General features: G+C 48.6%; 10 protein-coding genes across 13 annotated transcripts; 4 read left to right on the top strand and 6 right to left on the bottom strand.

The window, feature by feature from the left end:
- Positions 1 to 783: 783 nt before the first annotated feature.
- Positions 784 to 2,014, bottom strand: FOXG_10301 (small nuclear ribonucleoprotein E). Its single transcript, XM_018389587.1, has 5 exons — positions 1,835 to 2,014; positions 1,730 to 1,757; positions 1,312 to 1,374; positions 1,169 to 1,262; positions 784 to 1,120 (listed from the first exon to the last, which is right to left on the bottom strand). The coding sequence occupies exons 1-5, from the start codon at positions 1,882 to 1,884 to the stop codon at positions 1,065 to 1,067; spliced, it is 291 nt and encodes a 96-aa protein (XP_018247885.1). The 5' UTR covers positions 1,885 to 2,014; the 3' UTR covers positions 784 to 1,064.
- A 2,061-nt stretch (positions 2,015 to 4,075) lies between these two features.
- Positions 4,076 to 5,572, bottom strand: FOXG_10300 (uncharacterized protein). The gene is made up of 2 exons (XM_018389586.1): positions 5,545 to 5,572; positions 4,076 to 5,487 (listed from the first exon to the last, which is right to left on the bottom strand). The coding sequence occupies exon 2, from the start codon at positions 4,936 to 4,938 to the stop codon at positions 4,330 to 4,332; it is 609 nt and encodes a 202-aa protein (XP_018247884.1). The 5' UTR covers positions 4,939 to 5,487; positions 5,545 to 5,572; the 3' UTR covers positions 4,076 to 4,329.
- A 3,207-nt stretch (positions 5,573 to 8,779) lies between these two features.
- On the bottom strand, positions 8,780 to 9,926 carry FOXG_20271 (uncharacterized protein). The gene has a single exon (XM_018400535.1). It carries the CDS (start codon positions 9,137 to 9,139, stop codon positions 8,786 to 8,788), a length of 354 nt encoding a protein of 117 aa, XP_018247883.1. The 5' UTR covers positions 9,140 to 9,926; the 3' UTR covers positions 8,780 to 8,785.
- Positions 9,927 to 10,100: 174 nt separating this feature from the next.
- FOXG_20270 (uncharacterized protein) lies at positions 10,101 to 10,434 on the bottom strand (the record flags this gene model as incomplete). The annotated part of the gene is made up of 2 exons (XM_018400534.1): positions 10,101 to 10,148; positions 10,219 to 10,434. 2 exons carry the CDS (start codon positions 10,432 to 10,434, stop codon positions 10,101 to 10,103), a joined length of 264 nt encoding a protein of 87 aa, XP_018247882.1.
- Positions 10,435 to 11,123: 689 nt separating this feature from the next.
- On the bottom strand, positions 11,124 to 11,228 carry FOXG_20269 (uncharacterized protein; the record flags this gene model as incomplete). Its single annotated transcript, XM_018400533.1, has 1 exon — positions 11,124 to 11,228. The coding sequence occupies one exon, from the start codon at positions 11,226 to 11,228 to the stop codon at positions 11,124 to 11,126; it is 105 nt and encodes a 34-aa protein (XP_018247881.1).
- Positions 11,229 to 12,290: 1,062 nt separating this feature from the next.
- FOXG_20268 (uncharacterized protein) lies at positions 12,291 to 13,659 on the top strand. The gene has a single exon (XM_018400532.1). It carries the CDS (start codon positions 13,112 to 13,114, stop codon positions 13,412 to 13,414), a length of 303 nt encoding a protein of 100 aa, XP_018247880.1. The 5' UTR covers positions 12,291 to 13,111; the 3' UTR covers positions 13,415 to 13,659.
- Positions 13,660 to 14,946: 1,287 nt separating this feature from the next.
- FOXG_10299 (zinc finger protein ADR1) lies at positions 14,947 to 18,577 on the top strand (the record flags this gene model as incomplete). Of its 2 annotated transcripts, none has more annotated exons than XM_018389585.1 (2): positions 14,947 to 15,064; positions 15,201 to 18,577. In XM_018389585.1, the coding sequence occupies 2 exons, from the start codon at positions 14,947 to 14,949 to the stop codon at positions 18,575 to 18,577; spliced, it is 3,495 nt and encodes a 1,164-aa protein (XP_018247879.1). The 2 variants fall into 2 exon arrangements, with proteins under 2 accessions (XP_018247879.1, XP_018247878.1); XM_018389584.1 differs by having other exon boundaries at positions 15,186 to 18,577.
- Positions 18,578 to 18,984: 407 nt separating this feature from the next.
- FOXG_20267 (uncharacterized protein) lies at positions 18,985 to 19,143 on the top strand (the record flags this gene model as incomplete). Its single annotated transcript, XM_018400531.1, has 1 exon — positions 18,985 to 19,143. One exon carries the CDS (start codon positions 18,985 to 18,987, stop codon positions 19,141 to 19,143), a length of 159 nt encoding a protein of 52 aa, XP_018247877.1.
- A 292-nt stretch (positions 19,144 to 19,435) lies between these two features.
- Positions 19,436 to 22,156, bottom strand: FOXG_10297 (uncharacterized protein; the record flags this gene model as incomplete). Of its 3 annotated transcripts, none has more annotated exons than XM_018389580.1 (4): positions 19,436 to 20,693; positions 20,746 to 20,793; positions 20,843 to 21,763; positions 21,811 to 22,156. In XM_018389580.1, the coding sequence occupies 4 exons, from the start codon at positions 22,040 to 22,042 to the stop codon at positions 20,503 to 20,505; spliced, it is 1,392 nt and encodes a 463-aa protein (XP_018247873.1). In that variant the 3' UTR covers positions 19,436 to 20,502. The 3 variants fall into 3 exon arrangements, with proteins under 3 accessions (XP_018247873.1, XP_018247874.1, XP_018247875.1); XM_018389581.1 differs by having other exon boundaries at positions 20,279 to 20,693; positions 20,843 to 21,739; positions 21,811 to 22,042; XM_018389582.1 differs by having other exon boundaries at positions 20,279 to 20,693; positions 20,746 to 21,739; positions 21,811 to 22,042.
- On the top strand, positions 19,639 to 20,229 carry FOXG_10298 (uncharacterized protein; the record flags this gene model as incomplete). Its single annotated transcript, XM_018389583.1, has 1 exon — positions 19,639 to 20,229. The coding sequence occupies one exon, from the start codon at positions 19,639 to 19,641 to the stop codon at positions 20,227 to 20,229; it is 591 nt and encodes a 196-aa protein (XP_018247876.1).
- Positions 22,157 to 23,973: the final 1,817 nt, after the last annotated feature.

Below are 23,973 nucleotides of genomic sequence, written 5' to 3'. Positions count from 1 at the left end.
ACAACCTTTGACATGTAGTGTGCCAGCTCCTAAGCCTCGCTCTTTGCTGTTGGTCACACTTTACGAAACTGTTATGCAGCCGCAACTGACACTTACACCAGAGTCGATATCCTATTGGTTTCGCATCATGCGACAATGGCGGGGAAGCTGAAGCTGCGCAGATTACCCCTCCCCAAACAAGGATGACGGCTGATATCGTAGGACTGTTGCATGACTCTCTAACACCATCATCTTCATTTGGAACCAACAGTGTGATAACTAGCCCATGTATGCATGATGTGAGACCTTCTTCGTACCGTGGGGGGCAAGGGAAGGACGAGTTTGGAAATTGTCAGTGGGGGATCGTAATGTGACAGGGCTGGTGATGTAGGTATACATGATCTATGAAGTGTTGCGATGGATAAGCAGCTACCATTCGCAGTTGTCAGATCATTGGAATAATCGACACACATATGAGTTAAGAGCTCTTGTTATGGCTGAGTGATGAAACTGCGAGGAATTCGTCAGGCTCCAATGAACAATCTCAATCAACAATCCCTCGAAGCAGCATAGTTTTGTCAGCACATGCGGTCTCATCAGGTCGCATAGATCCAAGTTGGAGCCCTGTTGGATCCTTTTGAATGTAGACATGTCGATGCTGTATCATGACCAAGTCGGCCAGGATTCCATATCTAAGAGAAATAACAAGTGCTGTTAATAAGGGGGAGTCAACTTGTGCGCAGTTAGCATCGTTCACCAGATGATATCCATAAGAATCCTGCATATCCTTAGCATCATTCAAGAGGTCGGAGTACCTTACAAGACACCAGGTTTATCACGACAAAAAGATGAAACGCGTACAATGTTTATTGGTCCACAAGTGTCTTTTTTGCAAGACACGCAATTCTATGGTCAGGCCAAGTCTTCTTTCTCCGCGCCATTCAACCCATTTGCAGCGACATACTCATGAGATACTGAGTGCCATGACTAGAAAGTGCCTCGTTGGCCATCAATTGGGCCAGGCGGGTTTGGGTATTCGCTCTTGTTTCCACCGACTCCAAGTCCAGGTTCCGCTACAAGGTTGTTCATTTCGAGACGTTTTGGATTAATGAGACGTTGTCTCCCTTCAACATAATTTGACCTGAGAGGTATTAGTTGGCTTCAAAATTGGCAGATTTAAGGGACGTACCAAGAGGTCTCCTGGTCTCCTTCTCGTTAGTCTTAGTGACCTGCTTGACCTCCACAGCTTCATCGATGACTAGGTTCATGAACTCGTCGAATCCCTATCAATAGTCAGTAGTCATTCTTCAGCACGATTCCACATGTACTGACTCTGATCTTGCCCTCAATACGGATGGAGAGCTGTTCGTACAGCCAGATGCTGACTGTGGCGTGCTGCGATTGTTAGCAAAGTCCAAAGATCTTTCCGAGTTCTTTCAGCCCGCCGTCGCGGACCTCGAAACACAAAATTATCCCGATCCTCGGATCCTGGTGGGGAAATTGGGTGCTATTGTTGTCTCCAGTCTGATCACGAGGGTTCGAGACTGTCGCGCCCGACAGCCAACCCGATTCAACCACAGCAGTCCCAAGAAACAATAAAGCAACAGCCACCACGTGAGAAACATTCAGGTGTTCGGCTTTTGTAATCTCGACATCGTTGGGCGCAGAATCGGTGCAATTTGTGTTTTCGAGGTCCACCCAGCGGTCAAGCGTAAAAGCGATCGGTAGCGCACGTAGAGACAAGACTTACTTCTCGAAGAAGCTCGAAGATATACTTGCTACATAACGATTAGCACAATGCTCCAAAAATCCAGAAACCATGCGATCGCGTAGCAGAGGGGAGCTCGAGGCTTACATGGGAGGCAGCATAAGACGGCGACCACCGCCACCACCACGACCAGTCATTTTGTGAGGAGGAGCGCAAAGTATCGAGAAGCTGATTCAGGGTGCTCTTGCGCCTAGGATCGAGGTTGGAATGGGAGGTAGAAAGGTTCGATTGTTTGATCACCGCGATTCTGCTGTCGCAAGATCGAAGTGGAAGCTCTAAACACCAACCCAAAATCTCGGCGGAGGTGGGGCAATGTTTATCCGGGATACCAATACTCCCGGGTAGGTCAACATACTGGGAGATTCACAGCCTGAATATGAGAGTAACTACCTACTGACCATGCCACAAGTCTACAGGGTGTAATGGGATCGTTTATTCTCTGCAGATCACTATTGTCCTGTATGTGTTGAAAAGTATTAAAACCAAAATTTCTCAAAATTTCTAATTTGTGTTTTGTTGGCCAAAATTGTATTTGTTTCCCTATTCGAGCTCCCTTTGTACTGCCTCTGAGTGAAATCACAGCCACTTTCACGATGACCTAAGGAGTAGGGAAAGACTGTAAGAGGATACTGGGTATTTAATTAACTGATGTTGCTCTTAAATATTAGCACATCCGGTTCTGCATGTGATGACCATGATTGCCAGGTAAAAAAACTCAAATTAGATCCCAACGTACGCAGAGAGTTATATCTTAAGTAAAGGACAAGCCATTCAAGTATTTATTTCCCAAGGAACAAACCGAAATAATCTTCTTATCTTTTTCATGGCCATTGGAAAGACGAAACGGTTGCCAGCTGCTCATTTAACCCTTGATATAAATACCTTCCATCCATGGATGGAGCAGGAGAGGCAAGCCCGTTACAGTAAGAACTTGGTAACTTAGGTTAGGCAATGACGGACTGTTTTGGCCTATAATACCTGCCAAAATATACGGTGTCCATCTTGCGCCTCTTGAAAATTGCAATGCATGCAATTTGAGCAGGAGGGGAGAAAGAGCGATAGTGTCGACGAGTAAGTATCCCGGTCTCTGCTGGCCCCATCTCAACCTACAAACCAACAACAACACATTCGATACCAAAAGTCTCTTCACCATCTCTGTCATTCTTTCAAATCCCCTGTATTGTTTTCGCCACTCACTAGGTATCTGGTATCAAATAGCCAGTCATGAACTTCCACTCTGCAAACCCCAGAGATGAACAGAAGCAATCTCTCTTCTTTCGACTCCCACGCGAAATACACGCTGATATCATCACCATCTGTGTCCCAACATCTTGGCAAAGATTCAACAAGTACCACCAAGACGAAGATCAAAAACCTTTGCGACTCATCAAAGCCGAACGGTGCCTGCCAGTCTTGTTCAGCACTTGTCAGGAAATGTTAGCAAGGGCACCGTACGATATCTTGACCCAAGCATAGCTTGCGTGGGCCGCCCCTATACCTCCATCTATCTCCTGTCATGGAGCATATCACATGGCTCCATACACAAACCCTGTATGGCCATGGGAGGTTCTAGCCTTTGGTCATGTACGAAACAATGTCTTCAGAAAGGATTGCCGGGGAAAAGTTCAGCCAGTCATATTGAACCTCCAATTTCTAGAAAACCATCTACACAGTTGATCACCCTTTATACCTAGAAAAAGGAGATTCCGAGGGCAAGACGAACGGGAGAGAGGGGACATAACTGGGCACGACAGCGTGTAGTTACAAAAGCGGTGGTATTAGTAAAGCTCTGCGATCTACACATTTAATGAATCCGAATCCGAAGTTTTCAGCAACAGGTGGAGCAGAAAAGTCAGGCTCTGTGAGAATGTGATTATCATCAAAGTTGAAGTTGAGACTCTTCCCACCAGATACGATGGTTACCAGAACCGACGAGGCAGATCGCCAGGAGTCGAAAACCTCTAGATATCATAAGAGAAGAGCTTAGAGAAGAGGCGAGAATGCTGTGATACCCTTACCTACAACGATCTGCCCATCGTCGTTCGATAACGCGAGTATCACCTTGCTTCACAAATCATCTTGGTAACTATAAGGAGCAGTAAGAAAGCAGTATCGACAAATGTAATCCTCAGAAAAGCAAGTCAGTAATGAAATAACCCAGTATGACTCTCCATTTTCCACCCGTGGTAAACGAGCCGCCTGCTCGAGGCAATGTGGTCGTGTCGTAGGGCTTCTTTCAGGGAATGACAACAGGTCCTCGAACCTGTAAGCACGACATCAAGCAAAAATATATCTCTTGGAGAGAAACAAAGCATCTTAATAGATTCTGGTACACCATCAAGTTACATTTTCATTGTGGACTGATGACGGAAAGAACATCATGAATAGAACAAGACACTACTAGTCAGCCAAAAGTGTATAGAACGAGCTAGTATATATAAAACCAGAAACTATGTCACTCTATAATGAGATACATGAGAATTGTAGTAGAGTAGTCAATATAGCTCATGCCCAGCATGAGTCCCGTCATCCATCAGATATCTCGTACGCCTATCCAACGCTGGAAATTCAACATGACATGCCTATACGACAACAAGCATGTACCCAATAAATAAAGCCAGAGCGAGCCCAAGACCAGGTCTTGTACTGAATGCACCGCCCTCCTCTTTTGAAACCTCTTCCTTGAACTGGCCCTCGACATTACCCCTGGGCCAGTACTCACAAACGAGAAACCAGCCTCGTTCACCGCAAAGCTTTCTTCCGCATCCAACAGTCGTAGTATCCTTCCATACAAGCTGCGTGAAGTGTCCCGTCTTCTCACTAAACTTGGCCTTGTCGAAATTGTACTCCTCTCGCTCATCACCCCAAGCTTCGACGCTCGCAGTAACATTGGGATAACCTATAGCCAGGTTCTCACCATAGGGTCCACCAGAGTGCTCAAAGTCGCAGTCATCATTGTCATCGAGGTAGTCTGTTGCGAACTCCTCGAGTGTTTTGTTCCATTTTAGTGCTGTTGCGTTGTGTTCCTCACGATAGAAGTTGGTGCTGTTGAGGACGGCTGATGTGAAGGATTTGCCTTCTTTGTATTCAGGCTCATTGGAGGAGATGGATACCGGAGCTGTGATTGTGACATCTGCAGCGAGACTTGAGCCGATGAGGAGGGCAGTAAGAGGAAATAAGAGGTTCTTCATGGTTGTGAGATGTGAATTGGTGGTACGGTATGGGTCGTGTAAGTGGTGCCACAAGAACAAGTTGCCCACCTTCTTGAAGCTATTTAGACACGAGGCAAAAAGCCAAATGATACGAATCACAAAAGTTGTTCCAAAAGTCTAATCACAAAGAAACAAAAGGATGATTGAAAATTTAACTCTATTCTTTGTCCTCTCAGCCTGATTTACCATCATCTTGGCCTTGGAACAGGCCTATGACGTATGCCTTTTACCGCCAATAGCTGTACAGCACATGGCTCAGCTAACCCTAACCTTGATTGATGACGAGGGACAAGGCTGGGCAATTGCTGGCCATAAGTGAGATATAACTGAAGCTATTCAGTAGCTGTATTAGAGATGTAAACGATGTGAAACTTTTAGTGGAGGTTTAACCGTCAGTCTTTAACAGCCAGAGGTTATGCAAGACTCGATTGACTTGAGACGGTGTCGAACTGGAGGGGTGTCCGTTTCTCGACCCCCCACCATCAGCGTAAACTACTGGATATAGCTTGAGAAGGACGGCATTTGGCGCTTAATCAAACAATTATCGACTGATCTGTTCATCTCAACATTTGCTGTCATTTTTACCTCTTGTCAATTGATCACAGTGCTTGCTTAACCCCCACGCTATTACTACTCAAAATCCGCGGTCGTTGACATGCATAGCCGATTCCATGGAGGTTAACAGTATCACAGCAACCGATCCAAGGCATGAAAGGTTCCCATCCGATAATAGGCATAGGCAATAGAGTGTGACTCACCGGATGATTAGTCCGAGAGAGATTCGGCTGAATCTACCGTACCGTACTGTACTGGTACAGTATCGTATCGTATCGTATCGCATGCGCATTATACCTTACCATACCGAGTACACATTCTAATTCTGTCGCCTTGTCTGTCTTGTCCAGTCCCACTCCTGCGCGTACTCGTCGACTAATAACGCACTCGTGCGGATTCTAGTGGTCCCTTCTCATCACAGCCGAGTTCTAGATCCCACCGTGAAAGTGGGCTATCGAAACGGTAGCAAGAATAGAGTCCGGCTCTCAAACGTGTGTGGCCGATGACCGGTCATGATTGAGCGATTAATTCTACAACGAGTCTCTGTGTAACAACCAACGAGTTCATGAATGGCTGAGAATAGTTCATTGAAACATGAGCTCCAGTCTAAGCATAAACGCCTTCTCAGAGGCAAACAAACACAAGTGCCGGTCTTCTTCCCGTGCGTAGACAACCCATTGCAACCCCCAACATCATCTTGTACGTCAAGTCGCATCACAGATCATCGTTAACAGAAATTATTAAGCAACCAAAACAAGAAACTAGCAAAAAAGGCAAAAAAGCGAAAAAGCTCCGACCGATGCTGCGGCAATTGTGAGATGTTTCTCCTAAGCCGCTAATGTAATTGTTTGTTCAACTGTCATGCCACTATACCACCCAAAAAGACATAGCGATGTCCACCCCCAAAGGAAACAGTAGAAAAAAAGTTATTAACAAGACATGATTCGCTCAGAGTTGTTTAGGACCCTGCTGATCATCTCGACGTAGGCCGTAGATCTCTTGGAGCCAAAGGACTTTGTCCGAGTTTGGGCATTCGCACGCTTGAAACCAAGTTTTTTACTGATTTTCTTGTTCTTTTAGCCAACTTCGTGAGCGCCACTATCGCCACTGAACTGAACAAACAGCCAACAATCAGTTGATGTGATGATGACCTGCAGAACGAGTAGTGGGACCAGTTCAACGAGAGAGGAATGCATAGCGGCTCCTGGGATATACCAGTGCGCAAGCCAAGTTGACTGCTTGCTGGCTGTAACATTACGTAGGCAGATGAAACATAACATTATGTTGCATTGTCGAATGTGATAAGATTCTCGCTGCATGATTGTCTTCCGGGCCGAAGATTAACCATGCAATTCCAGATGCTGAGGTATCATTGGATTGCATCTTTGGCCACATGGTTGAGGTGGTCTCCGGCCACGATACCCTCCAACCACCGATTCTAACTACTACGGAACCTTTCCGCTGGCGGGCCTAACCCCAGACTTGGCTGATTTGTCTGTGCTGAGCTAACAAACGAGCCGTACTATGGTTAAACTATTCGTGATAGATCCAAAAGTGATCTTGACTTCTCTCACAGATAGATATTCGTCGTGGCGCAAAGGCAAGATACCCCTTGAATTACAGGGCCATCAAGCCTGTAAACAGGGACTTGAATTGGATCACCATTCAACTTCCTGGTCAGGAAAACGCCACAGGCCCGCCGTTCGTGGGCAAACTCAAAATATCTCATGTGTGTGCCAGCCCCTGCGTCTTCCCGAGGTCCTTGTACGGACGGATGTACAGTACCAAACAAGTTCTTGAATGGTGCTTCGATTCCATGACTTGGGAGGACTCCCATGATGCAGCTAAACTGAATCAGACTATGCCTCGCTCCATCCAATCCGACAATCTTTGCGACTTGTTGGCTCTGCTCTTCAACAGGCACTATTACCATTGAAATGTTATTAGCTTACCGACCCCATGGCACTCGTTAGTCTGAGTGTTTAGCGTAGACACTGCCTGTAAACTTCTCTAAACCAGTTCGAAGTATTCCTCGCCACAAGGAAGAATCAAGTCAGCTTCTGGATCTCCAGAATCCTAACATCAAAGCTTCGCCTATTTTCTTCGGACAAGTACGGGGCTATCGGTATCCACCAGTATCCTCAGATCGCCAACGAGGCGCCTTCTTACAACGCAAGTTGTTCTGCTTTTCGATTAGCTACGAGGCTAGCTCTGTGTGGCTCCGGGACCCTCCTGAGCCTCAATTACGGCAATAACAAGCAAATGGGATTATCCGTCAGCTCTGATTAATGGCTGCTAACTTGCACGAGAGCCAAGGTAGCACGCACTCCAATTAGTTGGTGATCCGACCGGGACCCTCGCAGCACCGAGACTTCAGGTCTAGTCGCCAATGAAGAGGTTGCATGCGTAACCTCTAGAGCTTATGGTTCGTGGCCTCGAATCTTAGTCGTTGTTCCAGGGACAGGCAATGGACGTGACAGCCTCGAGAGAACCGCAGCATCCGAGGACGCGTCAAGGCGGGCGTTGGCGAGCGCTGAGGGAGGTGCTGCTTGTTAGCTTCACTTTCTTGCAAGATCAGCCATTTGATCTCGGATTCTTCATCTCATTTCATTTCATTTCCAGCTCTTGTCATGCCTGACGCCGCCGCAAACAGTAAAATCTGGGGAAGTCAGGGATAGGATGCTGGAAGATGGTGTGTGCGCCGTCAACTACAAGGGACCCTGCCAGCTAACGCAACGTCCGGGGGCCAGCCCCAGATTCTTCTCCTTCTCCATGATCCATCTGTCCAACCCTTCAACGGAGAGAGCCTGGGGGGATCCGGGCTTGGCTCCGCTAAACAGAATTTGGGGTAACTAGAGAGCACGGTGACTGGGGGAAGAGACCACCAACGAGTACTGTGCGAAATTGCAGAGCTGAAATTTCAGATGACTTGGCCCAATAGCGATGTCTTGGTTCTAATGGCTCAATTGTCCGACTGGCGAGTATGGAAAAAAGTTGAACAAAGTGGCGTGCAGGGGTTGAGTTAGACGAAGACTCAGGGCGTTGAAGGGGGGTTAAAAACGTGGAAGAATTGGTCAACGTGCCTAATATTGGGTAGCCCGCGGCTTCGTTGGTCAATCCCAGAAGCTGGTCTCACACGCATAAGCGCGTGGTGTGGCAGACCTTTTTCGTTGTCAAATTTTCGATTCGATCTCTGAAGCAAGATGATAAAAGTGTCTCTTGTCTCTAAGAGAGATGATATCAATTCCGACACAAAGCGTCAGAACACGGCTCAGTCGTCACTAGAGCGGCATTTCTTGGCTATTTTGCACTCTGAAGTAGCGTCATGGTGATTCAATTTGGTACAGTCTTGTACCTTAAACGACCGACATCGCTCATTTGGACTCGAGACCTCGAAATGACAAGTACCCAATCCCAATCCCGAATGGGTTGCAGGAGCCTCTAGCTGTGGGCCATGGCTGCACCTGACCTCCCTAACCCTTGGATCGAATGGAGATATGCCTCTTTCTGGAGTTAGGATTCTGGGGTTGTAGGATTCCTCGATCAAGGCCTGTCCAGTGTGGCCTTGTCTGTCTGTGTCTGGCTCGTTTATGCTGTATGGTGACGACAAGAGAAAGGGAACCATAGCATGCCCAGTCCCTTCTCCAAATCGTTAGGGCTGATTCAGATTCTAAATCCTGTTTCAATTAAGAACAAGTCCCCGACCATCATGGATTAGAGACCCTTTGGGGAGAGTGAACTGTAGGGACCAAATACTCCAAGTCCAGCAATGGGGTATCATTCCTCACTGGTTCAATGCTGCGTTGCTGATACTAGATCCTCGATAGCTCTTAACGTGTTGGTTCCCATGCTACAGAGGGTTACAATTTGCAGCAGCCAGCCCTCATTTGCCAAGTACTGTACGTTCTTGGCTCGATAGTGGACCATATCTGCATCTGTAATGCATTGACATTTCTTCCGATTAGCCCGATTCCACTTCAAGATGCTAGTACGCCGCGTCGACGGCAAGAAACTCTCGAGACATTAAAGAAGAGCAGTGGCATCGTCAATAAAAGCTCTGTAGCAGCAGATGTGGGACCTTGGACGGAGACTCAGCAGTGGATTCGAGTCCAAGGCACCAGCACCACATATCTGATGCTGGATTCTGCATTCTGCATTCGTGCAGCTTGGGGATTTAGGATCACTAAAGTCCCACCGTGATGCTTGGCACATCTCGGGGGGCTGTGCAGCGGGTAGACTTGGGTCAGGGGCAAGGATCACTCTGGGAGCCTGTGCTCAGAGCAAAGACCAAGTCAAAGCAGACCAGGCTAGAGATAGCGAGTTGGAGAAGCTCTGGGAGTGCGTGGATGACATGACGTTTCATCTGAGAATCTCATCTCACTCAATGTGAAGAGCCTCAGAGTCAACCTAACCGCTAACCGTTGACACCTCAAGTGCTTATGGCGCAAGCCGCCAAGCTGATAACCTCGTGATTGCGAAGTGCTAATCCAAACTGGCATGTGAAGAGAAGAAATTGGATGTTTTAGAGATATGCTTGTATTATGAACATACCCACCAAGAGTTGGTTGAATTAAGAGGCTGAGAATTTATGAACTGCATGATTTACCGTTCCCTTTTGCTACTGTGCTCACATACTGTACACAAGTAGAGAAGGTGTCTGGTCAGCGATGTTGGTGCTTATCTAGAAGATCACCACGGACATACATGTGCCCGACGTCCGTGGCTAATGCAGAGAAACTCGCAGGCGTCCAAAATGGTCGTGTTCCTGGATCCTCGGTGAACTAGCTGATCAATTGGAGTGAAGAATTCGAATCTGGCGCGACTTGAGAGCCGTGTGGTAACGATACCGTTGAGCACGGGAGGCCACACATTCCTTGTGTTCGGCGTGGCAAGATGGTCCTGTGACTGCAGTAGCGACATGGCTCGTGGTGTGTTGGACAGGGATCAAGGGCTCTGTGCAATTGAAACCCCATTCGTGCTCTGCGCCAGAAAAGACCCAGAGCCCGTCTAGCGATGGATGCTAGCAGCCCGTCTCAGGGCATGGCTTGTCTCTCTGCCGCGGCGGGCGTTTGATGGATGGGACGCTCATCATTTCACCGAACTCAAGCTGTCAATCCTATCTGGCGGTGAGCGAGAATTATTCGCCGTTTCGGGCTGCGAGACAAGATTCGGATAGCCTGGCACCGCTCTAGGGTCCGTCGACGGCAGCGCCAGTCTATCTATCACTGTATCCGCTACTCGCTTCAGCACTAGAACAGGCAGTACGTAGCACAGATACGGTACCTACAGTCGAGTCTGGTAAGGTAGCCTCATCACCCCCAGGATAGGATGGATCTTGCAAGCTGCGCTGGGTGTAAGGTTGGCTGTGACCCTAGCTACAGTACAGCAAAACCCCTGGACAAACGCAGTGATTGGATTCGCTGGAGCTTGTCTGATGTAGAGCCAAGACCTGGTCCCTTTGGCTTGCGTGCAGGTGGATCGGGGCGTAGCAAGCATCGAGGCATCTCGTTCTGGTCTGGTCTGGCCCATTTTCTTGACGTCTCATCGGATGAGACCATCCCCGGCAGTTTGTGGGAGAGAACAACTGAACTCGCTCAGGGCCAGGCAGGTCAACAGTTGAGTGTGGCATCCCTTTCGATGATTTGCTGGTAATATCCAACACTGAGAAAAGATACCTTATCCACGGACCTTAGACCTTGGACCTTGAACTGCATGTGTGACACAACTACGTGCGGCCCCATGCCCTAACGAGGTATCTACCAGAGACAGTAAGGGTCGAGGGTCCGCGCACGGCCCTTTTGATGATTGATTCTGACTCTGACTGCCTTTATCAGGCCTCGAACAACTCGAGGTATTACTAATACTTGGATTGTCCAATGTAAGGGCGCTCTGCTGTGATGGGAGAATTGCATTGCGGTCATGGTCTTTTTGAAACAGACTAGACAGTGGGCTCGTGGATCACGACAATGTCTTCTCGGTGGTAATTGCTCCTCTGTACGACCAAACCACCAGTCGTACAGCACGACAAGACAAGGCAATTCTCTAGAAGTTCTAGGGCCAGAGTGGCAAATGTTCTGGATGGAATGAAGAACACTGATGAGGCTGAACAGGCCGATCAGTCAAATGCCAAATGGCGCTTGGTTTCCACCAGAGGAAAAAAAGAAAGTTCCGTAGAAGCGACAATCATCATTGAGGGTCTTGCTGTTGTTGTCTGATAGGCAGAGAGAGTCTAGGGCTTGGCCGCAGACACACCTCGAGCTACGTACGTGAAACGCACGTTGGGCTTACAATTGGCTCTGGCAACGGCACATTTTGTTGTGGCAGAACACATGACCTCGAGATGCGGATACTTTACTGTGCTGTTCAATTCGTTCTGAGAACGCATCATCTCAAGTCAAGTCAAGCCAACAGAACAGTCTCACTCACAGTCACCCTCGTTGGCCCAGTCGTGAGCGATATTCTCCTTCGCACAGTAGCAGATACCCAGACCCTACAGTGAAGAGAGACCCAGGACCCTATCGACGCTAAAAGCTACAGGCGATTTGATTGGGGTGGACCCGCCCGGTACGACGACTTTGGGCAATCAATCAGCTGGGAGCTTGAGAATAGAGGCAATTGATCGACTGATTACAACCGAATAACTTCCAATTTGATGCTCATGCTTGCTAACGTATCAACCTAGCGGAGGTTGTGATTCACTTCCGGACTTATTGCCGACGTGAATTATAAAACGTAAAACAAGAAATCGTATCAAATAGAGAGACACGCTGCAGGATTGGGTCATAATCTCCTTACTCGCCTAACACGTTATGGCTCCAAGCAGCCAAGAGTCGAATAAGCAGAGCCAGCCTCTGAGAGATCATTCCATCGTGTGTAAGAGCAGACTATCTCTGACAAGCGTCGCGGAAGGCATCCTCTCAAAGACGCCATGCCATCATCCCTAGACGTGAGTTGCTCGACTGGAGATTCGGGTTAATAAAAGCCGCAGACCAAGAGATAATCAGTCAGAATCTCAACAACACAACGGGCGCTTAACATCATAGAAGTGGAACAGGCGATTAGTTGAACGTCATTTATCTCGCCATCATATCAGGGGAAATGAATAATAATAATAACACCAGCAGAAGCTCCATATCTGAATCATGTTGTTGCCTCTGGGCGTGGCTTGTAGATACAATGGGATTCCCCAATTGGGAGCTCTGCAGAACAGAGAGCGACTAGGAAGCTGCTGGACCAATCCTACGCTCTAGACCTGGCTCATCGTCATGTTCCAGCAAGATTAAGCGCCAGGATACGAACAACAGTTATGGAGAGAGCGAGGTTGGTAGAGATAACAAACAGACAAACAAGCAAGCATCGACCGGAAACGGTCCTTGATAAATATTAATTATCTTTTGGAGGTTTCGAACCAAAGTTAGGCCGTGCCAATGACGCTAGTAGAGACGGCTCCAGTGTCAAAGCGAGCTACCGATGGATCTAAAAAGCCGTGGCCACTCGTATCTTAGACCTCAAAAACAGCCCGGGAGAACGTTCAAGGGTACTTCTTCTCCCTCCAAGTCCCTTTCAATTCAGCGCATGAATTGAATTCGAACGTTACATGCAGGCGTTGGTTGTTCTGCATTCGGGATGCTGCAATACAATCGTCATTCATCACACCCCAGTAGCTATTTCGAGTACACCCGATTCCAAACTCCAATATGCGTATGCAGTTCCTACAGCCCGGGGATGCACAGTGCATACTCGGTCAGTTGAACTTTCAGCCCTGGCGCAGCCATCACCTACCTCGTTGTACTGTACTGTAGTTTGCAGACGAAGATACTGGCGCAGAGCGCCAAATGCCGTGGCAAGGCGCTGGGCAGTGCAATTCGGGTATCCATGCTTGCAATCTGAGAGTTTCTGAGCTCTGCATCAGAAGGAGCTGTAACTTCTAGATAGAAAGTTCTTGACAGCAAAGTAGTTGAGAAGTAAAACTTGAAGGTGGTAAACTCTACAAAGATCCTGGAATATCTGGTACCCCTTGTAAGCCAGACCAGTCAGTCAATTGACCGGCTTGCCCAGCCGTGCCTCGGGAAGTACATACTCACAGCACATTTGCCGCGTGATGTAACAAATCTACACTGAATAGAGTTGCTGCTGTGCCTTTCGTCACCAGAGTCTTAAGCATAGAGTCTGAGAAGGCGGTCATGAAGTCAATGAGGAAGCTTCCTATTGAACAAGGCCTACGGTGTATAAGGTGTGAAATCAAAGCATCCCACCATCACGAGACAGACGCACGAAGGGTAAAAGAAGGACGACTAACGTCGTACACGTAGGTATCCACCCATCCACGATTGGAGCATCTATGAGCCTCAACTGGCCCAAGGAAACACATTGGATGATGGTCGATACAGCTTGAACCTAGGTCCTAGGATGACGCAGTTGAGGCGAGTGGTGACAGCCTTTCGGGCGTCGAATCCGAGTTTTAATAATATTTGAGCAATTGGTTGAGTTGAAAGGAGGATGATGAGGTGGATAGAAGAGCTTCTTTACAGCCTCAGCCGAGATGCGTTAAGTGGATGTGTCATGAAAACCGAATTTCACATTAAGAAGGAGCTGGTAGGAGTAGCTCTTTATTTAGAGCCAACTTTCCGTGATCACCATACCATTTGCTATTGCTATCTATACTGCTCGAAATCTCTCTCACTCTCGACTCAGTCTGCAAATCTGGCTGTCTCGTCTCTCTTCTTTGCTCCGAGCGAACTACGGGAACTTGATGCGCCCCAGGGAACCTAGTCTAGCCTACCTTAGCGCTCCATAACGGCAACGCAAACGCAACTGGAGCCACCCCCCCAGGAGCAAAGAACAGGGAAGGTCCAAAAGTCCAAGGTCCCTTGCCAATTCTGATTCAACAAGAGCGTGCACAGTATCACGCACACCGTGCTCCTGCTCTGGGCTGCTCCTGCGTCCTGCGTCGCCCATCCGTCGTCAGGTTCAGGTATCCTTGCCTGGGCCCTTTTTCGGCGCCAACCTTCCTTCTTCCACTGCACTTGCCGCCAGTGCCTCCAACTCTCTTTCTCTTTCACTTTCCTCAAGCGGTTGCTGCTTCGCCTGTATGTTCTGAACGACGATCTGAATTGCTTCATTTTTTCTTCTCTCTATACAAACAGAAGAATATGCCCTCATCGTTTATAGAACGCTCATTTCATTCAATCTAAACATCTCTCCCTCTCTCTCTAGATTTATCTACCTTACTTATCTCCCCTCCCCCCACCAAAGAGTGACGAACCGCGCCCGCCGCCCACCGAAACCTCCCCGCCATCCATCCTATCGCACTCAACTCTCGCCCAACCTTGTGCCCCGCGACGAAACACTTTCTGCTTCTGCGAGCACGACAGGTCCAAAATCTTCGTCCTTCGACCCTCGCGAATGCGAATCTGAACGATCCGACCTGCCATGGTGATAAACGACTCTGGCATTAGAGTCTCGCGCCCCAATCTCGCCATGACCGCTCCCGCACCGACAACCACCGCCGCCGCTGGCACCGCCGCGCCCTCCACCACTGACGATACTGGTGAGCTATCCCGCCTTCGCCGGCATTGCCCCTCGTGTTTCTGAGCTCGACTCGACCCGCACCGTTGCCGCAACAAGACCTTGGATACAAAACTTCGATTTATACATGCTAACACTCGTAGCATCTACTATCACAGTCAACACAAAAGCGCCTGCTAATAATTTCCCTCCCGCAAAGACGGACAAGCCACGTCCTCACGTCTGCGGCACTTGCCAGCGTTCGTTCGCCCGATTGGAACATCTCAAGCGACACGAACGCTCCCACACCAAGGAGAAACCCTTTGAGTGTCCCGAGTGCTCAAGATGCTTTGCCCGCCGTGACCTTCTGCTGCGTCACCAGCAAAAGCTGCACCAGACTTCGACCCCGTCCTCCCGTCCTCGTAATCGTCGTGAGTCCACAACCGGTGTCGCTCCTGGTCAGAGTCGTGCCCGAAAGAACAGCGTCGCTGGAGCCAACGCAGTTGCCACTGCCGCTCCGGCTTCAAATGCCTCAAACACCATGCGACCCCGAGCCAACACCCTTGGCCATATCGACACAATGGCTCTCAGTATGGCCACTGCCTCTGCCAATGCCTCCGTGGCTCGTGGGCCTGTTCATGGTCATAGTAGACACCCCAGCCTCGCTGGCTTTCCAGTCCACACCATGGATCCTCTCTATGGTGGCATGTCCGCTGCTATGGGTCAACGAGCTATGCATCCTGGCATCCCTAAGCTGGAAACAGGAGCCTTTAGTAACCTCGACTATGTTAACCCTCTCAGGACGGCCCCGATGTCCTTCAACGAGTTCGATTTCGACACCATGCTCTTTGGGACAGCCACGACAGTAAACCCAAACAATCTCCATTACAGCGACTCACCGCAGGTGATGAATATGGAAAACTCGCCCTTTGGGCACTCGATGAACGACATGTCTACGAACCCCCAGTTCGACGACCCCGTTGACTGGTTGACTGGTTTTGAGCAACAGATGTCATTTGCGAACGAAAATGTGATTGATGATGGATCGAGTCCGTCCGCAATCAGCACGACGAGTCAGAGTGGGATTAGCGATGTTATGTTGGATGGGTCGAATCATCCCGCGCCGGCTGGGACCAGTACCATGTGGCCGACATCTGTGATGGCTCCTCCACAGATGCCCACGAACCCTTTTGCGATGGAAATGAATGGCACAGTCTTTCCGGATCTCCTTAGCGGAGCACCGTTATCACCTCAGCCAGCTACTCAAAAGATGAATGACCCTTACTTCTCTACGCCTCCACCCTCGCTGAGCTCATTGAGTCCCTCTGTTGTGACGGGACTCGGCACCCAAAACATTAACCAGACCCTTGGCTTCAACGCCGGCCCGGAGACGCCATCTTCTCTAAATGGGGGCAACCACGGCGCTTCGCCAGTGACCACCATTACAGATGCTACCCGGCATGCCATCGTGAACATCCTGTCCCAGTGCCTACCCTTTGGGGGTCGTAAACATTCTTTTACTTCTCAAGGATCACCTCAGTCGCCACTTTCCCAGTCTGCCGGCAATGCCGTCTCGTCCCAAGCAGCTAATCTGCCCAGTACTCAGGACCTTCAGCGATATGTCGGTGCCTATCTAGCATACTTCCACCCCCATTTGCCTTTTCTTCATCTTCCTACTTTGTCCTTCGATATGCCCATCTCTGCCAATAGTCGTCCAGGTGTAGGTGGTAGTGGTTGTCTGATATTGTCCATGGCCGCTATTGGCGCGCTCTACGAGATGGACACTGTCCAATCCCGAGAGCTGTTTGAAATGGCCAAGAAAATGATCTTTTTTTACCTTGAGGAACGTCGAAAAGCCGATGTCCGAAAAGCAGACATTCGCCGAAGTACCCCAACTGACCATAACAATGACGGCGGCGCTCACACTCCCGTGTGGCTTGTGCAAGCCATGCTTCTAAATGTTGTATATGGCCATAACTGTGGCGACAAGACTGCCAGTGACATCGCTTCGACGCATTGCGCCGCCTTGGTCAGCCTCGCACAAGCAGCTGACCTCTTGCGACCCAATCGCCCCAACGCCTCTGACGGTCAGGATGTTCAGATGAGTGATGACCGAAACTGGAACACGAATCTGGAGCCCGATCAAGCAGAGTGGCTGCGGTGGAAGTCTGGAGAAGAGCGGAAGCGAACTTTATACGCCGTGTTTATACTTTCCAGCCTCTTGGTTTCCGCCTACAACCACACACCTGCGTTGACAAATTCAGAAATTTACCTGGACCTCCCTTGCGATGAAGAGTTCTTCTCAGCTGAGACGAGCGCAGTCTTCCACTCACGCGGTGGAGCCGAGGCTGCAAACCACAACCGGATGACATTTCACGATGCATTGGGTGACCTCCTTCATGTCAATGAGAAACAGCATCAATTCTCTTTTGGTGGACAGTTTGACACCGATGGAAGCGACCCGATGAGTGCACCTCTTCGACCCAGCACATTCGGATCTCTGATACTTATCAACGCACTGCACAACTATATCTGGGAAACACGACAAAGACATCACAACAAAATCTGGACAAATGAAGAGACAGAGAAGATGCATCGGCACATCGAGCCTGCCCTGAAGGCGTGGCAGGCGGCCTGGGCAAGCAACCCTCATCACAGTGTAGAACGTCCCAACCCTTTTGGTCAAGGCCCTCTGTCAGCTGACGCGATCCCTCTGCTCGATTTGGCGTATATTCGGCTTTTCGTCAACCTTTCACGCTCAAAAGAGAGGTTTTGGCAAAGGGATTGGGACGGGATGGCTGAGGAGCTTTCTCGGGGAAATGAGATCGTTCAGCATGCTGAGCAATCACCGATCTCGAATTCTGAGTCTGGCAGTGCCGAACCTTCGGATAACTCAATCAATGGCTCAGGATTCGTGGAAACGCCTGCGACACAGACGTCATCGATGGATTTCTCCAATACTAAGCTTCCTCTACGGCCAGCATCCTCTAGTATGTCGAGTCACACTACATCTCGCAGGGAAAAGCATCTTCGGAAGGCAGCTTTCTATGCCGCCGACTCCCTCGCCATGTCGGATAAGCTCGGTGTGACCTTTGCCGACTTCACAAGTAGGGAACTTCCTCTTCAGTCTGCCATGTGTGCATTCGACTGCGCCCAGGTTCTTGCAGAGTGGATTGCGACGTTGCAGGATCGCGTTGGCTGCTACTTGGGAATCCTTGGTCAGGATCAAGTCAATCTCTCTGAGGTTCCTGCCATCATGCTTCTGGAGGAAGAAGATGTAAAGCTGCTGGGCAAAGTCCAAGAAGTGCTATCGTCAGCAGAGATGAAGATGAACATGGAGCTTGTCAATGGCATGAACGGCCAGGAAGCCAACCTGGACATGGGTGGGCACAACGGCTACGCTGCCAAGCTACTCCGAATCACTGCATTGATGCTTGATAAGGCTGCAGTGTGGCCAGTGACACGACTCAAAGCTCGATGCCTGGAATCTCATGCAAACTTCATGCGAACACGGGCTGAGAGGTCCATCATGCCCCAGCAAAACGCACACGTATAAGACCAGATGTAGGAAAAGAGCATCTTTATAGTTTTGTTTCCTTCAAACCGAGTATCAGCACTCACGAATCACGTTGAGATGCATGGAAGGACATGAAGCGATATTTGTTTATGATTTACAGCAAACTCGAGCAACGGCTTTACGCACCATGAGATCTTTCATGTGAGCATCGTACACAAAAGTCTATGCTTTGTTTCTACTTGCAAAATTTTGTTTCTGGGCTTTGTTATTCGTATGATCTGTCAGTTTAGCGTCAGGGGCGTTTGGTGGCTGTCTTGTCAGCAGCTCCGATATCGCCACAATTGGCATTGGAAGCTTGCGTATTATAAGCTTTGCTTGCTTTATCGTGAAGGATTGGTAGGGATTGGCACGAATTGCACATGGTAGTGCCGTGGTCGCACATGGATATGAAGTCGCTGGAAGGACTGGTGGTTGAAAGGACACGCAGCGATCGTTGTCGGCTCACACACGCGCGTCATAACACCATTCAAACTTCAACAAGGAGAATGTCACCCGAGGGCGAGGTTCACGGAATGTGCTGGAAGCTCTGGGGAGGGAGGCAATAGCGATAAGAAGTACATGCTGGGAAAAGTGGATGTCTTGACGGGTTTGATCGCAGGACTCGTACATGTACCTACGGACGGCTGCCTCTCATGTACCTTACCCAGTTGGCTCCGTAGCCTCGAGATGTTAGAGTAAAATAAGAAGTGTGTATGATTGGATTGTCTGTGTCTTGGTTTGAGTGAGCGAGTAAGTAAGTGATATGAGATGAGAGGCTAGCCTGGCCTTTTAAAACAAATTATCATATAAACACTCGTGTAAGAGATTGTCTTGCGAACTGGAAAATTGAAATGAGCCGCTTGACTTTTATTGTTGCCTAGGTATGGATATTAGGCAGACATGAAACATTATGGCGATAGCTTGTTTATGAGTGAGTGAGTGAGTGAGGTGAGGCATTAGCGTCAACAAGCAGGTCCAATACCGGGGTATTTCTCAGTCGCAGCATCATCTTATTCTCATCTCTTCAGCTTCAACTTCATCTTCACACACAGCAACACAAAATGACGGACAAACAAGAAACGAACCTCTCCCCCCCAGAGTTAAACTTCACTTTCGACGAGTCTGTCGCAGAATGGAACGTCAATCACCGCGAGTGGCTGAAAACTCACGACAAAACATGGGACTCGCTCGCAACAGGCGCCCTCGTCTTCGACACCTCCAACCGCATTCTCCTTCTCCAAAGAGCACCAGACGATAGTATGCCTAACAAATGGGAGATTCCAGGCGGTGCTTGTGACGACGAAGACGAAACTGTTCTGTACGGTTGTGCGCGTGAGCTTTGGGAGGAGGCAGGTCTGAGACTGCGACGCATTCGACGTGTTATTCCTGATGGGCCAAATGGAAAACCTGGAGCTGTTTTTACGAATAGAACGGGGAAGAGGTTCTTTTGCAAGTTTAGCTTTGAGGTTGATGTTGAGGATACAGCTGAGGTCACGCTGGATCCGAAGGAGCATCAGGATTATGTTTGGGTGACGGAGGACGAGGCTAAGGGGCAGAAGATGGGGGAGAGGGAGATCCCACTGACGAATGGATTGATGGTGAGGTTGATTGAGAAAGGGTTTGCCATGAGAAGAGACGACAAGGGGCGGTGATGATGTGATACGTTGCTCCTCTTTATGTGCTGAAAGGCTCTTGCTTTGTTCGGTGATTATGGGATCATATTATTATTAGAGTAAAGTAATAACTCAGTACAATCTTGAAACTCCTTAATACCCATTTCCCCTTATTTCATCCAGCGCCGGATTAGGTATATTTTCCAATCTCCATATGTCATAACCCAAACTCCCTTGAAATTGACCAACCACACCCAATTTAGTCAAATTCAGATTTGCAAATATTGAGACGTATTCAGGTACTCTTTGAAATTAAATGATAGTCTTGGGAGACAGCCACCTCCCAATGAGAAGAGCTCGGGCTGCAAAGTAGCAAGCTCCTCCAACAGCAGTCATGCCAGTGAAGAGACCAGCCAGAGCTTGAGGGCCCATGTTCTCGAGCATGGCACCACTTGTAGGGAGAGCGATGAGCAGTGCGAAGGCGGTGACAAAGTTCATCATGCCTGGAGCAGTGGTTAGCTACAGTCGAAGTTGACTATAAGAGGGTAGACTCGCCATAATATCGACCATAGTCCTTGGCTTCACATGTTTTGCCCATACAGACTTTTATTTATCAGCCTGTTCATATATCAATGATGCTTAAGGTACTTACCTGGAGTAATGGAGAGAAAAGACCCAGACCCAAATCCCCAGATAGCAGACCAGGCGTACAGAGCAGTAGCTGACCTGGTACCAAACGGAACAAGCAGAGCCCCCATAAAGACGACAGTAAACACCAAAGTAGCAAGTAGAACATTGAAGTGCCCATACTTGTCGCCAATGACTCCGGGAATGATTCGGCCGAATGTGCTCGCCGCCCCAACAATAGAAAGAAGAGTATATCCATTCTCGGCAGTGAAGCCGACCCGAGTAGAAATGGACGGTAGAAGACCCGAGATACTGAAGATGACAAACTCAAACATGAAGATACCGGCTGTAACAAAACAGAATGCGGGTGATTGAAAGGCAGTGAAGTTGAGTGTTGAGCTCTTGGGGGTGGGTTGGCCATTTGTTGATGATTTGTAGATCTTGTTGAAGGCGGTGAAGCAGAGAATGGCAGGGAGGAGAAGACCTGCTGATATAAACGCCATAATTCGCATTGACCATTGCCAGCCGAGATTGGGATAAGTTGACCGTAGAATGATAGGGAATATGACAGCGCCGATGGACGATCCTGCAAGTGTAATACCCATCGCGAGACCTCGCTTGCGGACAAACAGCTTTCCCACGATGGCGATGGCTACAACCATTGTCATAGCAGCGCCGATACTCCCGAATACTCCCAGGCAGAGCATGAAGTGCCAGTAGTTGCGACATTCGGCCATGAGGAGAAACATGGCCACATAAAGAACTGCCCCAACAGGACCGATGACATTGGGCCCATGGACATCGACCATCGGACCGACTTGGACGTTGAGAATGAGCGAGAGGAAGAGAAATAGGCCGCTGATCCATCCAACTTCGCCTTCGCTGTAGTCGTGGAGTTGGTTCATGCTTAGATATGTTTGGACTGTACCCAACGAGTTCATGAAGCCTTTTCTTAAGTCAGTCATTGTTCTACTGTTGGAGTGGCCGACTTACCGAATGTAGGTACCAAAGTTAGAAAAGATCCAAGGACGCAGATCCATGCACTGACTGTCTTTTCGACATCTTGTCTCGAGTCTACGTCAGGTTGTGCTTCAGCGTCTGGGTTGATGTTCGACACTGTAGCTGTGATGGGATCAAGACCGAATGCCGCCCAGTTGGTATTCTCCTGAAAACTACTCCGTTGAACATTTTGCTCCTGGCGTGTTGAATCAACCATGACTTTCATCTTGAATAAAATTCAATTTCCTTTGCCTTATCAAAAAGTGAAGAGTGTCAGATGTAGCCATGCATATAAGAATTATACGGAAGTGGTCCCGCCACGTTAAATCTTTTCTCTTTTGCCAGTCACTTACACAAAACAAACAAGACTAAACTAGCGACGAATTAGGAAAATAGACTGCATTTAGGCTCCGCTCATGGCAGTTTCTAGCGTCGAAACCACGCCCTACGGACCTCCTCGACCGGATCGGAACTGGGTACCGATGGAGGGGCACTTGATAAGATCTCATATTACATGCGATTTATGGCTTAAGCGAAAGATGCTCTCATTGTCGGTGAGAACATGGTCAGCGGCGTTGCGGGACCGGAACTTGTGGAGTCGCCGAGTCTTCTGGGGGAAAGGATATGGCAACTTTTGCATGAGGTTGCGTTGCTAAGACCGCTGATAGGGTCATTCATTGTGTTGCGGCTTCGGTGTGAGTTACTCTTCTAGTTCTCAGGTGGTGGAGGACGTTTCCATGATGAGTGTAATAAGCTTAAACCCATGCCAAGTCTCATCATCGTATCATTAAATGTTTCATCTACATATAAGCTGCTCAGAGGTGACTCATAGCCAGTTGAACCTCTTGGAGAAGGGTTCCCTTGTCTTTCTTCGCCTCGGTAAGCTATCAGTGATTACGAGGTGAGTTTGTGATACGCACCATCATTGGCACAGCAGCTTAATCAAGACACCGATGTGTTCTTACAAGAGCCTCGAACTTCTCATGATACCGAGTACCAGGCAATACTAGAAACAGTCCTGCCCAAACTTCACCCCTCTTCAACTTGAGGTTGCTCTTCTTTATCACCTCCGTGACAATGCCTTATCCTGAGATGAGAGTAGGAGTGAAGAACCACTCAGCCAGGCCAACTGTATTCGGTCCCAAATAGTTGTATCTAATTAATTGGATTGCTGTCGTGCCTCTTCCTCTGCTCCCTCTTAGGCCCCCCTCGCTTTAATGAGAGTAACGATCGTAGGCCATTAACTTATACCGAGTCTCCATAATCACCACAAACCTCAGTGACGGGGTCACACAAATGGTAACACCATGACAAAGCTTTTCTCGCCCTACTGTACTCGACAGTGACCAACAACAACATCACCAGCAGCAATGCCGCTTTACTTTCATTCTGTGCCTTTAAAACGGGCCAAATCTCAGGGGTAAAGTATACTCTCCTTCTTTTGCACGACTTGACCAATTTCACAGCACATTATAAATTACCGTGACAATGGCCTTGGACACGAATACCCCCGATATCTATAATCTCTTCTCCGAATGTATCGCCCATTTCGATGCAGTTGAAAGTGGGATAAGACATCAACCCGCTACAGTCAGACAGTCCTTGCCTTCGCGAGAAGATGTCTCAAAGCCCGTCAAGACATTTATAGATGGGGTATAAGTAACGGAGCGAATCGCCATCCAACATCTACGATATCTTTGGACTACAAGCTTCGTAGCCAGGATTATACTAGATCGACAATTCTGTCACAGCTTGGGCACCTGGCCGAGGATCTGGAATCTTGTGAGTAGTAGTATTGATTCAAGATGATCGTACTGATTTAATCATGTAGTTCAAAAGATATGCGAAGGGGTGAGTTTGCGGGGTGACGCCAGGTATATATTTGGGAGAGTTGAAAATGTGGTAGCTGAGTTAATACGATTTCTCGGTCACCTACCAATGGAACTATGGCTTGAGCCCGAGAAATGAGAACTCCATTGATCCATATACATAGAAAGGGCTCAAAATAGGTTTCTAATGAGAAAATAAAGTTAGACGTTTTGATACCTTCGGAACGCCAGAGTCGTGTTCGTGCCTCCATATATGTGCCCGATTTATCACTTTAACTTCACCTAGGTAGTCGTATGGATATATTGATAATCAAGAACCTCGAACGCT

The sequence above is a fragment of the Fusarium oxysporum genome, chromosome 7 (assembly GCF_000149955.1).
Source record: "Fusarium oxysporum f. sp. lycopersici 4287 chromosome 7, whole genome shotgun sequence".
In the NCBI taxonomy this organism is placed as follows: domain Eukaryota; kingdom Fungi; phylum Ascomycota; class Sordariomycetes; order Hypocreales; family Nectriaceae; genus Fusarium; species Fusarium oxysporum.
Note: the sequence above shows the minus strand (reverse complement) of the source record. Positions and strands in the feature narration are given on the sequence as shown.

What these genes read in the sequence shown, in the direction of transcription:
- FOXG_10300 (XM_018389586.1), bottom strand. Translation starts at nt 4,938, where the DNA reads ATGAAGAACCTCTTATTTCCTCTTACTGCCCTCCTCATCGGCTCAAGT.
- FOXG_20271 (XM_018400535.1), bottom strand. Translation starts at nt 9,139, where the DNA reads ATGGTTCCCTTTCTCTTGTCGTCACCATACAGCATAAACGAGCCAGAC.
- FOXG_10301 (XM_018389587.1), bottom strand. Translation starts at nt 1,884, where the DNA reads ATGACTGGTCGTGGTGGTGGCGGTGGTCGCCGTCTTATGCTGCCTCCC. An exon ending in TCTTCGAGCTTCTTCGAGAA is followed by an intron (nt 1,375 to 1,729) that starts GTAAGTCTTGTC and finishes TAACAATCGCAG; the next exon opens with CACGCCACAGTCAGCATCTG. An exon ending in GGAGACCAGGAGACCTCTTG is followed by an intron (nt 1,121 to 1,168) that starts GTACGTCCCTTA and finishes AATACCTCTCAG; the next exon opens with GTCAAATTATGTTGAAGGGA.
- FOXG_20268 (XM_018400532.1), top strand. Translation starts at nt 13,112, where the DNA reads ATGCAGGCGTTGGTTGTTCTGCATTCGGGATGCTGCAATACAATCGTC.